This window comes from Cydia pomonella, chromosome 2, assembly GCF_033807575.1.
Source record: "Cydia pomonella isolate Wapato2018A chromosome 2, ilCydPomo1, whole genome shotgun sequence".
Taxonomy (NCBI): Eukaryota; Metazoa; Arthropoda; class Insecta; order Lepidoptera; family Tortricidae; genus Cydia; species Cydia pomonella.
The window spans coordinates 20,729,867-20,749,372 of record NC_084704.1 but is presented as its reverse complement, the minus strand read 5'-3'; the positions used below and the strand labels follow the sequence as shown (position 1 = coordinate 20,749,372).

Here is a 19,506-nt window from a genome sequence, read left to right as displayed (position 1 = left end):
ACTTTATTTTTTGAGGTCAGTGATGTTTTATAAACAGTTGTGGAAGATTCATTCACTTGATAATGGTTTTATTTTAACTGTCATGAATGACAGAGTTTTTTTAAAAAAGCACGGTTTTCAAATTATGGCAAAATTTGTATACAATTTTATATATAAAGCGTAAATTCTAATAATCCTAAGGGTTGGTTGAATTAGGGTTTGGATTTATAATACTAATCTTTTTATGGTTATATTGCTAACCATGTTATATGAAGAGCCAGGATATATGGATAGGCGGGATGGGACTTGAGGACTTCGGTTTTGGCTACAATAGGTTTTTACTATCACACGTTATAAGGCTCTTTAAGTCTGTCTCGGCTGGGTTAGTTGAATTGAGTTTTATATAGGGGTAATTTAAAACTCACACCTCTGTGGCAGCTGGTTCACGGCTGTATACAGCTTTGCTTTCATCAAACGCAAGGTCGTCTTGCTCGAACGTTAAGAGTGAGATTGCGTATGTATTTGCCTGCTATGTATTTTCTTCAAAACGCGCCCTATTATTCAACAATCCGTTTTCAATTACTTAAGAGCAGTTCCAAATTTTCTCAACCAGCCCAATTTAGAAATTAAATTACACTCCTAGTGGTTGGATTATAAACAACAAATAGCGCTAATTGGTTGGCGATAACAACGGACCCTGTTGGAAGGAAATAAACTCGAAATTATTCTTTAATCCTTGGCTCGGCTAAAATGTTATTCCGCTGTACAGACTTTATGCTAATTTGCCGGTCAAATTATGAGATTAAGTCGGGTGTGAATTACTGGGAAAGAAAAAAGGTAGTTCCGGCTTGTTGTTCCGGTGATTACATTCTGTGGGAACATCCCCTGACGACGGGCTCTTTATCGTACCTTCAACGGCCGGCGGTTTCGCAATTTAACTGGTACGGGTAATGAGAAAAGTGTACCGAGAAGCGTGCTCGTGGTATGTACGAGGACGCATGCGCGCCGCGCTTACCGCGACAAGCCCCGCAGTCCGCCGGTAACGCCACCGGACCCGCCCGCGCTGATCGCTTCCCCCGCGACCCCGCCACTTGTCAAAATAACTAATTGATTTATACCCCCAAACATTAGCCAAGTAGAAAGCGAACTTCACACTTTGAACCCGAATCCGAAGCAATTTATACCGGAAAGTTTTGACGGAGTACAATAATATGTTGAGAATTAGTCAACGCGGTGAACTCTCGATTAAGTTGGTGATAAGTTTCAAACGTATGTTGTAGGCGGGAGCGGTTGCTCATGTGCGATTAGCTTTAAGTCGCCGCCGAGCGGCAATCTGTCACGGTAAAGTGACAGACGAATGAGTGATCGTAAATATTAGGCGGTTCTTTGTAGTATTTCGCTGCCGAGTCACGATGACATACCCGGCCTAATGGATTCTTCTTGTATAAATAAAATGGTCCTAATCTGAAGAATTGCGGTACTGTCGTGGCATCTTAATTAATTTTGCCGGTGGCTTGTCATCGCTTCTTTCCATTATCTAAATTAGATTAGCATTGCCAAACATTTTATTTTTAGTACTTACATGACATTCGTCTGAAGTTCCGTAATAGCCGTCGTTAAACGCAGCTGAGTACGTTTTTAATCAAGTAAGTACAAATCTTTCATTACTATCTACCTTCGCTGTACGCTTGCCAACCGTTCACCTTTAACGATGCCTTACGCAAAATGATCCAGTTGTAAACTTTTATAATAACTTTTGTCTTTATGCACTCCTATTTTATAATGTTTTAACATAAAGTTTTTTTCGCCCTCTTCCTCATGAGAGGAGGCCTATACCCAGCAGTGGGACGTATATAGGCTAAATTATTAACATAAAGTATTTCTAGCAGCGTCCATTACAAAACATTTTGAATAAAGGTTTACATATTCAAAATTAATAAAAATGTAAAATTTCTTAATGCTTTATATGAATGGAATAGTAAAATTGTAACAATCTTCGAAACCCTGTATTTATAGGATACGTAATTATATTTGACAAGGCTCAAGGTAAGTTTCATTTAAAAAATCCTTTTGTGGGGAATTTTACGGTACGCTGTGTTTACATGTAGGAACATATGAATAATTCTATATATTTATAATCTACTAGTAGTTGAACCGAATTTCAGACTTTTGGAATAGTTTAGACATTCGGGCACGTTTGAGTGAGACATATTCAGCATTTCAATGAAGGCCACCAGAAACGATCGATATACCACCTACCAATCACTTTTTAGGAATCCGTAGTTAATTAAGAAGTCATTTAGTTTCGTTATGTATATCTGTCCATCTATCCGTCACAAAGTTGTAATTTGTTTCATACATCTAATAAATCTTAATTTATCACGCCGATAAAATGGCAATATAAAATCCATACAAAAATTGGCTACCTCTTCTCTCCTTCACTTAATGTGAAGATGTTTTTTTATGCTTCATCTGTATGGTGTGGGATGTTCGTGGGTAGGTCAATAAATAATTCTTTCAGAGTCATTGTTTTCCGGAGCATTATCTCCAAAAGTTCAAAAACTGTCCTCACCCGTCGTTTTTTTTTCGAGACAGAGGTAGGTATTCATTAATTATTTAATATAATCATGGAAATTTGTTTTAAATCATTATTGGTCGATTTTTTTTTGATAAATGAAGTATCATATAAGTATTTTATAAAACGTAGACAAATAAGCTGTTCAAGTTCAGAAATGAGCTTAGACCTAATAAGATTGTCTTCCAGTAATCTCAGGGCTACGATAACAATAAATCAGTATTCCTGTCAGATTTAGAGACGATTTGGAAGATTGAATACGATCAGCACATCGAAGTTTCAAGCAGTTCTGATGGGACATAACTCAGAAAAAGTTTCCAAACACGAAGATAATTTTGTTCCGTCGGTCGACCTACATACTTCAATGCTCAATAAGACTCTCCCTCCGTTCATATGGCAAGCTACAAAGATTAATCATACAATCTAAATACATCTCTGAAGTATGACGCATCAATGAAACACACTTCCAACATTTATGGAAGAGTTTTTTTTATGACGGATCTCATAAGAAAGTAACTTCGTTTTGCCTGCGGGGACCGAGTCAATCTTAAACGATACGAACCGGAAAAAACTCGGAGATGCTATGCTACGTTGTTTATCCCTTGGAGAACTTTTATTTAAGGATGAAAAATAAAATGTGTTTGTTTGCTTTTCAATCTGGAAGCAGGCAAGTTACGAGTATGTTTATTGTAAGGTATGTATGCCACTTTTATTCCGATATAAACGAGTTTACGTAAAACAGACATAACAAAGTAAAAGATATGTACATGTACAAAGGCGAATTTATCCCTAATAGAAGTCTCTTCCAACTAATCTTACACCGTTACCGTTACGTTACGCCGTAAACTGTTTTTAGGGTTCCGTATTAGAAAGGTACAAAAGGAACCCTTATTAATAATTAGCACTGTCAAGTACAGTTATATTACACCTATGTTTATACGAAAAACACGACTACTGCTGCCTAAAAACTAGGGCGCTTATATTATTAATTTTATGCCTTTACCTATCACGACAGAATGGTGTTCTGGGCATTAGAGAGGCGTGCGCGGAGCCGAAGCCAACACGTAAATGCCTTTGTGACATTTTAATGAAATGTAAGACGTAAACCGAACGAATGCTACCCTTTCCCGATTCATGGGACGCACGCAAACGCAGCACCCGCCAGGGTGTAAGGACTAGTGAGACTTGATGGAATCTAAAATGAACTAGGCTATTGGGTGAAAGCAATGGACTAAGACTTATGATTTCACTATTATCAGCCAAAATTCAAAAGAAAATATTGAGATTGAAGAAATTGACTGGTTCAACCTCTAACTGCGCTATGTGATAAAAAAAAATACAAATTTGTTTCCGGCAGACGGTCATTTGCCCCCACAAGATGGGCCCCCACAAAAAACGACATCTAGGATGGCGTAAGGGCTGAGGGTAGAGAGGTGTCACTGGACTTTAAACATATAGCCGGCTCGCCACTTAAGTTTCCACATCTTCCCTCGAGAACGCTACTCTCGTGATTCCACTCTGGACTGCTGGCTAAGGCAAGCCAGAGGTTATTATTATTATTTTTAAGTACATATAATTACTTATAGTATACATAATAAGTATATAAAGTTTAACTTCCAATTACTACTAACCGCGGAAACTGGACTTTTCTGAGCTCACAATTTTTTTCTTCCAGAAGACATAATATATTGATAACATTTATTTCAAATGTAGTGTTGCATTTTTGGTTCATTTGGAAACCAGAATTCCCTGTGATGTAAATGCTATGGTGACTGCGATTGACCTATATTTACCAACATTTAATGCGAAACAGGTTTTAACCTGGAGGCTTAAGATAAGATAATTGTTTATTTGATAAAACACGAGTAATATATAAGATGTTTACAAATCAGTTCTGTACATGTCTGGCTGGAATTTCAGCATTCAAATATTTATCACAAAAATAAATTACAAACAAGAAAAAATTACAATGCATTTTGCCATGGCTCATGGGGGCCTGGGATCCGCTTGGCAATTTATCCCAAGAATTGGCGTAGGCACTAGTTTTTACGAAAGCGACTGCCATCTGACCTTCCAGCACAGAGGGTGAACTACTAGGCCTTATAATTGGGATTAGTCCGGTTTCGTCACAATGTTTTCCTTCACCGAAAAGCGACTGGTAAATACCTATCAAAGGATATTTCGTACATAAGTTCAGAAAAACTCATTGGTACGAGCCGGGGTTAGAATCCGCGACCTCCGGATTGCAAGTCACGCTTACCGCTAGGCCACCAGCGCTTCAAAATTGTTAATGTCAAATTACTAAACTAAATTATGTAACATATCTATTGGAAAAACAGATATACTCGTATATCTCTATTCCAGGGTGGCAGATACTATTGGCGCGTTGTATCTACCTACTTAAAATGAAACCAAAGCACAGTAACAACATAGTTTTTTAAAAATAATTGTTGAACCAAGTTATCTTGACTACAAAACACATGCTTAGAAACCGAAGCATCAAGCAAAAAGTTAATTTATTTTTTGCTTGTACCCAAGCACTTACAACTTGTGCTTATGGCTTTGGTCCAAATTGAACAAACAACGGAGCTGTGTTCGTTCTCACACAATTGGGAAAGTAAAACGAAGCTAAAATTAGAGCGTAGTTATTCCTAAAGTACTTAATGAACGTTAACTAGAAACAAAATGTTTCACACAATATCTTTGGAAATCTTTGATTAAACTTATTAAATACTGTGAAAATGAAGCTTTTTATATCATAGGTATTAAAATTGATGATGCTCACTCGACATGATTGTAATAGTAACTATATTTATATGAATATCACGTACAATTAAAGTAGCTTTTTTTTTTCAATGAAAAATCGAACTAGATCCTTAGGTTTCATAACTTAGGTTAATTGGTTCTGCAATCAGTTTTAATTAATTGCAAGAACAAAAACGCTTTTAATATCTATCATCATTTTTATAGCAACTACTAATTGTGATATCGGGATATTAATGAATCAATCTCCAAAAAAATTATATCTCCCTCATTTCATACAACGCGAATATAATGTCGGCTACCTATAGTATTTTTCAAACAGCATGATACGGTGACAGGTGTCATTCCCATACAATATATAACTTTAATTTAAAACCCAAAATCTCGCAAAATCGTATTGAGATGACATCGATCACCGTACCCATGCTGTCTGGTAATACTAATAGATATGAGTACCTATTTGAGTTTAAGCGCTGAACACTTAAGCAGTTCCCGTAAATATACATAAGTACTTATTTCATTTTTGTAGGATTAGCATAAACTCCATAGAAATAAAATATCAGGTAATTTTTAATATACTTACCTAATTATTTGGTAAAAATTGTACTATTTTCTTACAGTAAATTCTGAGGCTAAAATCCGAAATGATATGTATGTACATCGTTTCAATGTTATCCAGTGTACATTTTGAGTGTATTAGCTTAGTTACTGGGTTAATCTAAAGGAGATAAATTCTAAGAGCCTATTAAGTAAAGATGCCCACAACACTCAATTTAAACATATTCGTCCATCCGTCTGTAGCTTATCTCAATTATTTTCAAGTCAACGTCAAATTTTGAGTAGTTTGCAAACGGCTCTCAAAGCGACAATGACTTAAGACAACGCTCATGTTAAATGTAATATACATATTTTATTAGAAAAAGCCATAAATCCCAACTCGTGTTCTTTTGCCATTGATATACACTGTAACAATAGCATGACCTGTGTAACATCATCAATAAAATGGTGAGACTCAACGAGCGGTCATCCTTGTATCATTGTGGCTGGTGTAAATTGAATAAAAGGCTACCTTGAAACTCAAATGACGTAATTGCCGGTTAAAGGGAAGAATACCTTAAATGTGACTCGTGTAGATTGATTACATATTGACCAAATTGAATGTTGTCACATTTTGACGTGAAAGGCCCGGTCTAGGACTGTTATAAAGCTTGGACTTGATGTCGATTGTTACATCCAGTCCTAATAGAGCAATCATCCGATACGTTCCACGAAATGAGGGGTCCAAAAAGATGTTCAGGTAAATTACACATAGCCTATTGAAAGCGTCCCAAATAAGAGGCAGTGCCTTGCATTAAATAAGGGTTAGCTGGTTTTTTATATGTTAATAGCGACAAAATGATCTTGTGAGTTTCAAGTTTCCGACCTCGAAAGCTCAATAACTTAGCTCAACGAAAATGCTACAATTTAGCACTGCTATAGATACAACATATAAATCAGGCCGACAAAGTGAAAAAATTAAGTCTTCAAAAATCGGGTAATACGCCTAAGCATATTTGTTTGCTTCGAAATTGTAGTGTGCGGTGTTATTATTTTTTTTTTTTTTATTTATTAAAGTTCTAAACATTAATTTAATCGCAGAGTTTCTTATTTCTTAACTGCTAAGCCAAAGATGGCTTGTTTACAGCCATTTGATGGGTGTTTCAGAAAATAACTGGACGCTTAAATAACTATTAAATATTGATTGTAGTGAAAACTTTATGTAATAATAATCGCTCCGTGAGCCCAAAAAATCTCACAACTAACCAAAAGGCTAAAATACTACGTCCACAAGAGAGGTATGGGCATTGTGAATGTCATCTCGCTCTGTGTAGTAGGGCACAGCACAGCGGATGTCATTCCAGATCTAGAGCAGAGCCCAACTTACAGAAAACCGCAGCCAAATAACACTAGACCCTACTCATAGTGTTGTGTTCCTGCCGGTGAGTAAGGTTGCCAGAGCTCAACGAGGGGTGGGAGGGGGTTAGGGTCGGCAACGCGCATGTAACTCCTCTGGAGTTGCAGGCGTACATAGGCTACGGATACTGCTTACCATCAGGCGGGCCGTATGCTTGTTTGCCACAGACGTAGTATAAAGAATAATAATAATTATACTTATTTTTCCATGTAAATAACTTGAAGTAACTGAATACTTTTATATAATACATATAAACAAAAAAAAGTATAGGGATCCTTCCGACTTGCATTTCAATCGTCATCAAGGAAATGTTCACCTTTGTTTTGAAACTTGCTTTGCTATCATGTTTACTATGTGACTAAATCTAAATTACGTAATTTTAATAAAATAAAACGTATAAAGCACAATCAACAAAAACACCCAGAGTTTGTGTCTCAGCCAATTACCCAGCCCCAGAAAAACACTCGAGAGAAAACTTCCCCCATAAACAGCGCATGCTGTATTAGTTTAAAAAAAAAAGCTTTTATGCTTTGGCGTCACTACAAAGATGAAACCATTAGCAATAATATAATATAATAAATATAATTTGACATTGTACTTTATTTTTATTTTGTTTGTATAATTTGTTAAACATTAAAAAAAAATTCTTTTTCTTCATGTCATGTGATTTACTGTTTTTTTTTTATCTTTTGGATTTATTGGACATTTATGCTGCTATGCTATTGCAAATGTATTATTGTATTTGGTGTAGGTATTTGCTGATACCTATCTAGTTCTTAATTGAATGATCTTGTTTGTATAATTTGAGTCATAGTTTTATTTGGAGTATTTTTTTTTTTGGTTTTTTGTACCGATTTATGTACCGACCCTGAATAGTTTTATTTTGTTTAATTTTGGCCATGAATGACTCCTCTTCTTTACGCCTTCGTTGTCCCCACTGCCCCAGTTCAACAAGAGAATTTACCACTCATGGACTGGCAGTGCACATCGGGCGCAAGCACAAGTTCCTCCGGATCCTCGCAAGCGGTGCCACTGCCAGTCCAAACGGACGTCCCCACTGTCTCCAGTTCTATGGGGCTGGATGACCTAGCGGTGCTTAGGAAGTCGGTGCGTGTGCTGCGTCATATTCCTAAGGGAGCTCGGAGTCTGGCGGCGGGTAAACTAAGTGGCCTGATCGATAGGTGTGTCAGCGAGAACGGTGAACATGAATGGTTTGCCTTGTTGTCTTTCGCCTTTTCCGCGTTGCGAGTGCCTGATGCAGTGGTTAAAGGTAACCTGACCACTAAGGTCAAGCGTAATTTAGATTCTACAGGGGGTTTCGACGGCATGGACGTCATGGAGACCCAAAGGCCTCCAGTTCATCCTCGGTAATTAAAACGATTGAATCCAAAGTTTTCGAGGGTAATCTCAGGACGGTACGGGTCAGGTACGGGTGCTAATGTCAGAGGACGCAATGGCTCCATCGTCTACTGAAACTCTTGTTGCCTTGCAGTCTAAACACCCGGCCCCTTCTCGACTGCTAGTTTTCCCGCAAGAGCCAGACAGGTCCTTTATTGCATTAACTCAGAGTTGAGGGACGTAGCTCAGGCTCTCGGCTCCTTCAACAGCGGTTCTGCTGCTGGCTTGGACGGCATTCGACCAGCGCACCTAAAGAAACTTACGTCCAGCTCAGCGGGTGACAATGGTTTTCGGCTACTCGAGTCCTTGACAAGGTTATGCAACTTCTTGCTCAGTGGTCAGTTAAACCCTGCGGTTTGCCCTTTTGTGTATGGGGCCGCATTGTACACCTTGTCAAAGAAGGATGGAGGTATGAGGCCAATTGCGATAGGTAGCACTTTTCGTCGCTTGACAGCTAAACTGGGTTGACGAGCTGTGAAAGAGGAAATGGCCACATATCACTTTTAGTCGCCTGACAGCTAAACTGGGTTGCCGAGCTGTGAAAGAGGAAATGGCCACATATCTCTGTCCCCTTCAGTTGGGGTTTGGCATGAGATTGGGGTGTGAGGCCGCCATTCACGCAACGCGGGCGTTTCGTCGGATCCGAGCAACGAAGGGTGTGTGATTGTCAACCTGGACATAAAAAAAGCCTTTAATAGCATTGAGCGTGATGTCATGTTAGCCGAGGTCAAGGAAAGAGCACTCTCATTGTATCCCTGCCTTTTTCAGGTATATGCGTCCCCCTCCAATCTTTTTTGTAATGGGTCCCTCATTTCTTCCCAGGTCGGCGCGCAGCGGGGAGACCCGCTTGGCCCTCTAGTCTTCAGTCTCACCATTCCTAAGGCGATCTCAGTGCTTCAATCCCCGTTGAACATTTGGTACTTAGATGATGGTACTCTTGGGGGGCGGCAAACAAGTTGTCCAGTACTTATTATATCTTCTTCCAAATAAGGCGGTGCGCTATCTCCATGTCATTTTCATTGCTTAGACTAATTTTAAATTCTGGTTGAACGAATGGTTTCAGTGGGCTGAATGCAACTTTTCCTTGGTCTTTTAATTTATTCCGCTGCGTATTTTTATAAATTTGATAAGAAAAAAAATAGGGCACTTTGCGTTTTTAATAAATGAACAATATGCGACCATTTCCGAGCATGTTTAAGAATAAATAATAACGTTTTCCAAAAAACATAGGTTACGCGAATGTGAAGTGAAGGACGTGAAACAAGAGTATCTGAAATGTGTAATACTGATACCGTCGTTTGTATCCAAGACATAAATTGCTGCCTATGATATATAGATCATAGGTAGCAATTTATGTCATAGATACAAAATTAACAAACTGTCTTCGTTAGAGTTACCGGAACCTAGCCTCCGCAATGGTTTAATGTATTTAGGTACCTGTCCTACATGGCCTCGTTTGTGACAGGCATTACGGGGCAATTTCGTTTACAGCCCACATAAAGGAATGCCTTTTTATCACAGCTCAACTTAACTACACGAACGTATAGTGGAATTACGACACAAGAATATTAAAGCTGGGCGTTTGCGATATCGTATTACTGTTACTATACACATGTTTATTAATGATACAGTAAATGACATAAAAACTAAACTTGGACTAAATTTCAACTTAAATTAATCTAAAACAGACAGTTTTTTTTAATTAGAAGTAAACAAGACTTATTAAATTAAACTAGCATTGTTTGCAGAATATATACACAATAACAGCATATACTTACATTTATATATCATTATTTTTATAGTGTTTTTATTATACTTGAAGAGTATATAATGCTATAAGCGCGATATAATCATAATTGGGAAATTGAAAAAGGTTTTTATGACTACTTTTATATATAGGTATTAATATCACCCATGTTACAGATGTAAAATAATCATCACACTTGCAAGGAAATAAAAACATATAAAACACGAACCTATACAGTGCGTGTGTAGGCAGAATATGAACAGTTGTCATAACAGTGTCGCCTCTGGATAGCTACGCTTATTCTTTAGCGGCACAGGCGTCAAACGCTAAGAATGGCGGACACAATTGGTTCTCGATAGTCGGTAGCTTGTCTATAGTTCGTGTCATCTACGACAGCTGGCAGATTTGTCAAATCTAATATTTAATAACAAGACATTACGAGTCAAAGGCACGCGTCGTCGTGAATGACACGATCAATATAGTACGTAGTTCATATAAGACAATGGTAGGTACTTTTAGAATTTGTCCTGACGTTTCCAATGCGACATTATTCTTCGTCGCAGGCTATAAATTCCCAATTTAGTTTTCAGTACTTTATTTACAATAACAATAGTTTGTTTCGGAAAATCAAAATAACCAGATTTAAGTACACATACTTAGAGTTATGCATAATTGTGAATTCATACAACTCCACTCTTTATATGGCTTCCTAGTGTGAAACATCTTTTCAGTTTCGGGTACGTAAAATTTAATTGCTCGTATGAAATAGCATGACAATAAAACTCCGTGCACAAATGTAATATAAAGTTCCGTAAATTGAGATAATTGTGTTCTGTTATTTGAAATATAGAAGTAAATGCTGAATTTGAATCTTAATAAAATAAAAAACAAAACCATATTAAGCTTTAATAAACGTGAAAATATATAATAAAGTAATACATCATAAATTGAGGAGGAAAAACAAGCAACTGACGATTTGTTTCCCCTTCTAATTTTGTTTATGTCTGCGTCATGACTCAAGGTTTATGATAATTATTTTTTATTGAGGTACGCTTAGCAACACTAGAGTTCGAGATATAAATAAATAATAACTCAAGCTCATTATCAGATAAATTTATTGATGTTAATAATATCATTATTTAAAAATGCTATATGCTTGCTATGTTTCATGGATGGGTCCAGACTATGATTGGTTCTACCCTGTTTAAAGTTTAATACTCCAAAGCTTGGTGAGAGAGATATACCGTAAGGCAGACGCAAATTTCGTCGGTTATCGCATCCGGGCGATAAGTCGTAAAGAGGTTAAGGGCGATGTATTATTATGAAACAACGTCGATATCAGCTGCCGCTTCATTGATCTCTTGAGGAACAGTGGCCACTCTGCCAGTGTATCCTCCGTGATGCAAACGCCTGACGATTTTTTAAATTCGCAAGAGCATCTTAAGTGTCTCTGGCACATTTGATATACGATAATGATATGTATTTTTTTACTTGCTGAGTACCAGAAGTTGCCATTCCTCAATCCACCAAAGAAGCGGCTGCTGACGTCCACGAGAGTTCATTACACATCGCCCTTAACCAATTTACGAGTTACCGCCCGGAATACTATTGACTATAGAAATCTGTTCGTCTTGCGGTCAAAAAGTGTTTTATTTTGTTTTAAAAATAGTGACTTTTACATAAATAAATGGCATACTTAGAGAGTGGCATGCCCGTTTTGTCATTAGGTAGGTAAGATCTAATACGTATTACCTTTTTTCTTTTCATTATTTTTATTTTTTACAGTTTTGCTAAGTACAAAATTAAAACAGCAGTTCATCACTACCTGCTGACTTCAAAAACTTATGAGTTTGCAACTGGATCGACTATCAATGCTGGTTTATATACTCTGACAAGCCAGCTTTAGTGTCCGATCGATACAAATTTTGAATTTCGCGTCTTTTTCTTCTGACAAAGCTGGCGTGCCAGAGTATATACTAAACAAGACTTAACTTATTTCAGAAAAACAGTGTTTCATTCTGTTATAAGTTTGAGTGTTAAGGCATCTATAATATCTGAATCCGTATATAACTATATAAAAATTAAAATAAAATCAAAATTTAAAGTGTAAATAAATAATTTCATAAAAGGTGCTTATTTCACTCGTATTTTGCAAAAACAGTGCCAATAATAAAATTATTCCGAATGTTTTGGAGTGTGCAATTTTGTTAAACTAAAAGTACCTCAAAATAATGTTGAAGAATGTACTCGTAATCTATTCAAATTTAAAACCATTTAGCGTTAACAAATTCCCATATTAAAGCTGTAGCATTTTTCAGCACGCCACCGGAATGGGCCAGACTGGGACGAAATCCGTTTTATTGCTATCTCTTCTACATGGCTTCCTCTTCCTCATTGGTACGTATGTGTGATACTGGCATTACCCTGAATAATCATGAATTATGAGTGTTATCGGTATGTGAGTAACCATTGCAATGAAGCGGGCGTAAAGGCTGGGAGAGCTTGATATTATCTGCTCGGCCTTTTGTTTGTAGATCCTATATACGGGTAGTACTGAGAATTCATCTTCCAAGTAAGTAATAATTACTTCGTCTTCTGTTAAATAAAATTGTATTTAATTATGTTGTGGCTTTAATTTGAAAATCGTTGCTTGAGATCATTGAAAAGTGATGGTATAATTCATCACATTGAATATAAAGTGAATTAGCTACCTAATTGGTTACTAAGTTCTGTTATCACAGTTTTCATAGAATAAAAGGAATTAGGTAGCTACTTTAATTATTAATGTATAAAGTTTTAAAGCTTATTTATAAATAATAAGCTTACAATACAACCTAATAAACATTGTTGATCTGGTTTTGCAGAATTCCTTATAGCACTTGGAAAAATGGCGTAACAAAACACTTCAGAAGTACGCTCCCTATTCATGTCGTTTTTAAATGCTATATATTTCTTATCATATTAACACTAGAACAGTCGCTAATGGGTCTGCTAGACCCAGGGCCTTTATTATTAACGCTAACTTGCTCGTTAGGTATTGCACGACGATGTCGTTTTTAGTACCTTCAAGTGAAAGTTGGTCGCGTCGATTCGTCATTTCGTTTGTCTGTCAGGGCGTCACACTCACGAGCAATGGACGTCTGAAGTGTCTATGGGTCTGTTAAACCCCGGTAGCGACCGTTAAGGTATGTAAAATTTTCTTACTTCTGGATCCACTGGACCCATGCGTGACTAATTACGTGACTAGTATTTAGATGATCTAAAACCATTGTCTTTAACAGTTTTAATTTTTTAGCATAAAAATTAACTGCTAATAGTGTATTAAAACTCTTCTGAAACTGAACATAAAGATGTTGGAGGAATTCTCCAATAAGAGAAATTCGGAGTGCATTTACGGATCATGTTTTAATATACATTGAGATCGTCTTTAGCCATTTTTGATTAAACAATTCTAGTAGTTTAAAAAAAATAGTTTATAAAAAGAGGAAATAAATAACTTTGAACGTTATTTACATTACATTTGAAAGCACTAAAAAAGTTAAAAATGCCATTTATAGATTTAGATTAGCGAATATTCGCTAATTAAAACTCTTATTTATTATGCCATGAATGCTTTTTAATCTAATTTAAGGAATATTATGCGTATAACCATTGTCTTTAAATAGTTTTCATTTTACGGTTATTTAAATTACTGGGTCCAGTGGACCCCAAAGCGACTAAATGTGTTTCAAACTAGGGCGCGACTGTTCTAGTCTTAAGGATGTTACCCAATTCGATAGCTTTATTATTCATCTTTTATTAAATAAGGTCAATAAGGTCTTTACATGCCTTCTTTGCTAGCAGAATGAAAAAATCATAATGTATGTATAAGCTCTATATGTTTTGTCGTAATTTATTTATATCTCATAATATAAGTATGTGTATTTAAATGTATGTATGGTATGTTATTATATTATATTTGGTTGTTATTGTTAAAGTAGCACCACCCAAAATCTCTCTGATTTGCCTGAATGTTGACTGGTCGAGAATGCCTCATGTCATTAAGTCCGCCTTTTGTACTTTTTATTTTTATAAGTAATACATAAATAAATACCAAGAGATAGTGCACTTGCCCCTAATTTGTTTAATTTATTTAATCTTCTTAATTTATGTCATATTTTTGATTTATTAACAAAAAATATATATATTTTATTTTCATTAATTTTATAAATTTTATGAATTTTGTTAATCTTAATCTTTATTTTATTTGATCTATTTTATATACACGGTCTAACAAGAGGAAACCAAAATGTTTTAAAAACGAAATCAAGAAAAAATTATGTGACATTTTTTTTCCTTAAATGTGATCTGGAATACACTGATAAAATCTTTCGGGTTCAAAAATAATAATTTCTGTCACTTAATAGGTTAGTAATATTACCTAAAATATCTGGGAGACCGAGTTTTGCTCAAAAAACATATATAAACTGAGCAACTTTTACTATGGGACCAACCCCCAAATCGCGAAAAATAGTTTACCATAGAAAATGTCACGGTCAGGCAGCCAAAATGTATGAAACAGCCAATTTTTTTTTCGCAATTTCGGGGTTGGTACCATAGTAAAATTTGCTCAAGATGACCTATATATTCAACCCGGAAATTATTGCAGGTGACTAAATAAACACCCTGTATATTATTAAGCTTTAGTCGAAACGAAATATCACCCTAGTCTCGTACACCCAATCGAACGTTCCAGACGCACGAACATCAAAAGGCAAAATATTTGTAACATGAACCGTAAGAAATCCTAAACGTAAAAGCACATTATTAACTGTTAACCCAGGCAATAAAGGCATTCTTTCTTGCTCCGTTGCCAAATAAATGTACGCCAACAGTTCGCCTCAACCAAATGACGTTCGTTCTCGTAAATCATAAATACGGGATTCTTTGTAAGTATACGTCTTGTTATGTATAGTATATATTTATTCATATTCGGTCCGCTGCTTTTGAATGACTGGAGTAAAGCAGGCTGTACCATAAGATGCGATGTAGTAGCTGGCTTTTGTCTCCTGAAAGACCCCCTTCAAAGTGAGCCATTAATTTTTAAAAGAGGCGGTTTTAGTCCAGAGTCATTACGAGCTTTGCGACTTAAAACCTGAACGTGATGTGGGGCTTAAAATTCTTTTATGTTCATTGTTAATTTAGAGTGAAAATTTAATGTTAGGTGTTAGGCTTAGCAGTAGCTCAGAATTGATTTTATAGACATAAATCTATCTTTATTGGCCTCGCTGTTATAAAAAGAACGTGTAAAACATTTCTCTTTAAAAACAATTTTGTACTACGTAAAGTATATTACAATTTCTTAAGCGGTTAAATGAAATGATACAAAAGTTCACGCCTACAAAGATACATGAAAATAGTTGGTGACTAGATTTCTAATTTTCACCTTAATTCTCCCTTGCTCGACCGACCCCCTATAGATATTTTAGAGTCGGACCGAGCTAACATAAACAGAATTACAAGGCATGGTTAGTGAGAATGTTCAACATAAACGTCAAATTTCTATGAAAAATTGACCTTTATTTTAGTAACTCTACACTTTGTCACATCATATTCAGTGCATTAGCTTGGACCGAATGTATTATTAATTTCAAAGCAACAAAATATTAAGTTCGACTTAGACGTGGGTCTAACTCAGGGCCTGTTTTCATTGTTCTCATTATGTTGATTTTTCTGAAATGTCAACTAAGTATACAGAAAACATCTTAATAAATGAATACGTAAATATGTATACAGAATTGTAAACTTCGCTTAATATAAAATCAATTTTGTCATAACTGCTGTGCCAAAACGTATTCTCAGAGAAGTAAAAGAATGTAACTGCATTGGTCGTAAATAATTACCATTAACATAATGTTATATCCAGAGATCGGACAAATTAGCGTCATTGCTCTCAATAATGTGGTTATGACTCAAAAGTAATTAAAAAATTAATCAATTATTATCAGAAAATTTAGAAAAATTACTGATTATTTTCTTTTATAAATCTACATTATAAGAAATCTTTGTATTATTTATTGACTAGGAATCAAAATTAAATCTTAGGTAAGAAATTAAATAAACGCTGCCAGCCTTCTGGGTACCATAATGCATGAAGGTGACCTGGGGAGCATTTTTTATTTATAAGTTTATTTTAAGTTCTATTATATTTTAGTTTTAATATTAATAATTAGTTTATTTATTTTGTTCGTTTTTTTAGTTATATACTATGTTACTTGATTAATAAATACATCCATTAATTGTACAGAAATAAACATAAAACAGTTCGAATTGAAAAAAAATGATCATTTTTTTAATCAATTTTGGAGTTATGTCCACATTATTGCGAGCAATGACGCTAATTTGTCCGATCTCTGGTTATATCCGACAGCTGGCTCAGGCACAGATGCCCCGACAGAGAACACTACAATGGACATATCTTCTCACCGCTTTCGGGCAGAGTTTCTGCAAGAATGGCAAGGATCTGCTGATGCTCCATACTTCGATCCTAGCACTCCAAGAAACATAACTGGACTAGTTGGACATCCCGTCAGATTATTGTGCCGAGTCAAGAATTTGCAGAACAGAACCGTAAGTAAATACATATTTGGTAAAATTATGAGTCGTGCCTAACTACTCGTAGGTCCTACTAATGTCTTCTTCTTCCTCCTGCCCTTATCCCACGTTATGTGGGGTCGGCACAACATGTTCTTCTCTTCCATTCTCCTCTATCTTTCGTCACCTCAGCACTCACTCCTTTCTTTCTCATATCCTCTTTCACACAATCCATCCATCGTTTTTTGGGTCTACCATCCGCTCTCCGTCCATCAACATTCATTCCTAACATTCTTTTTCCTATATGGCATTCATCCCTCCTCATTAAATGCCCATACCACGCTAACCTACCACTCCTTATCTTCTCCGCTACCGGTGCTACTTTCAAACTTCCCCTTATATACTCATTCTTAATTCGATCCTTTCTCGTCACTCCACACATCCATCTCAACATTCTCATTTCCGCTGCGTGCACTCTTCTTTCATCCATCACTTTCGTCGCCCAGCATTCTGATCCATACATTACAACAGGTCTCACGATCGTCCTGTAGATTTTCCCCTTAAGTTTAAGGGGCATTCGTGGATCGCAAGTTGTTCCAGAGACCTGTCGCCATTTCATCCATCCCGCATTTATTCTATTTTTCACGTCACGGTCGATGTTGCCGTCACTTTGGATCAATGACCCAAGGTACCGGAAATCGGAGCAGACTGGTAGGGATACACCGTCTAAGGCAATATGGGAAAAACTGGATAGACCACCGAAATCGCAGAACATATGCTCCGTTTTGGTTCTGCTTATTTTCAGTCCCACACTTTCCAGCTTTTCTTGCCATTTTCCCAGTCTGCTCTGGACCTCAAGTGCATTTTCTCCGACAAGAACAATGTGTTGCAAGGTTACACGCACTGCGCTGTGATGCAATGCATGTTTCGTATCTCAGTGGGAATTTTCATACATTTTTTGTCCCTAATTTGGGTTTTTTACTTATTCTAACCAGTATAGCCAGCTTTTGAAACCCACCATTACCCTTACAGTAAGTAGTATGATAGTAAGATACAATAATACTGCATGCTTTTTTATCACAAATCAAATTACGTTCAGACACCAACTTAATAATCAATTTAAAGGGGGGTAACGTGGAGTATAATAGTATAACTTATCGAGTCGGACCAAGCTAACTGTGCAAGGCATTTGCAAAGACACATTTCTATGAAAATAGGATGCTTATAGTGACACACCCTAACTTTGTCCTGTTCAAGCCTGTGCAAAGTTAACACGCTCAAACTGTACGAACATCAGTGAAACCAGCGATTGATAATGAACATAGATGACGAACTAGCTCTGCATAATGATCCCACATACATTGTGCCGAAGCGGGCGGGGCGTCAACATTGTGCCGCGGAGTTGTATTAGTTCGCAAATGGCGGCCCGTTGTCACAGTCGTAGTAAGAAGAATTGAAATTATATCTTTAACAAAAGAAATATGCTTTATTGTGCGGATAAATGATGTGCTAATAGTTCCAACAAACATTGGAAAAAATATTGGATTACCTTTCACGTATAGTTTAGCTAGGATCAAATTGTTTTGATTTCTCTTGATCAAAACAGGTTTTATATGGGATGATGTTATGCAAATAGACCAATCGTACTTTGGGTGAGTTTAAATTGACTAATCATGGTCAAACGAAGTTTCATCGAAGAAAACAAGACCTAAACTTTGACGAGTTGCAATTGATCCGTTATGAGTATTGCGCGTTTTAATAGTGGGGCCACTTTTACGCTGATATTTTGTTTGAAATTAGTCTTGCATGTTTTTTTCGTTCGCTGAGTGAAACCTATTACATTTATCACAAAAAATTGAGAACAACACAGCAACGATTCGCTTCAAATTATTCATTTATTTCTCATGCATAATCTGTAGACAAAGACCACAAAAATAGTTAATACCTTCATCTTACGCAATCTAACGAATGTAACGCCATATATGTATATATATGTATATGTACACGAGAAAGATATCTCGTGTTAGTACAATATTGTGAAATTTCTTCTCCTGTTCCAAACAATTACCAATTTGTGTTTTCTAACACCACTCAGAATATCAATCAGGCGTTGGAGAGGACCGGTAATCTAATTTGTGGATTTCGATCAAGTCGGTTGACCCTTCTTCACCGTTGCATTGATCCTTTTATTTATTTGATGTTATTTATGTTCAAGCTTATTTTGTTATCTATCGATATAAAAAGTTACTTTGATATCTACAAGCAATGTCAAACTTAAAAATATACTAACGGAATATATTTTAGATAGTTACATTTTTGCTATTGGTCCTGTTCTTAGAATCACATACTTACTTATAAAGTGTGTAAATCCAATACGGGCAATAAATGTGACGTTATCAAGAAAAAGGTACCACATTGTCGTTTGCCATAAGAATACTCTGACAGGTTATTCGTATAAAGATACGAGCAAATTTCGCCCTTATGGTAAGCGATAATGTGGTACCTTTTTCTTGAGAA

At 36.3% G+C, this 19,506-nt stretch overlaps 1 protein-coding gene across 3 annotated transcripts in view; it reads left to right on the top strand.

Moving 5' to 3' along the window:
- The first annotated feature begins 590 nt into the window (after positions 1-590).
- Positions 591-19,506, top strand: part of LOC133534617 (V-set and immunoglobulin domain-containing protein 10-like) — a 34,545-nt gene continuing 15,629 nt past the window's right edge. Inside the window, exons 1-4 of one of the 3 annotated variants that reach the window (XM_061873815.1) lie at positions 591-1,228; positions 1,555-1,625; positions 12,735-12,813; positions 16,826-17,025. In XM_061873815.1, the coding sequence (XP_061729799.1) occupies positions 12,747-12,813; positions 16,826-17,025 (267 nt within the window). In that variant the 5' untranslated portion in view covers positions 591-1,228; positions 1,555-1,625; positions 12,735-12,746. Of the gene's footprint in view, positions 1,626-12,734; positions 12,814-16,825; positions 17,026-19,506 lie in introns of all 3 variants that reach the window. The other 2 variants (XM_061873814.1, XM_061873816.1) reach the window with 2 other exon arrangements.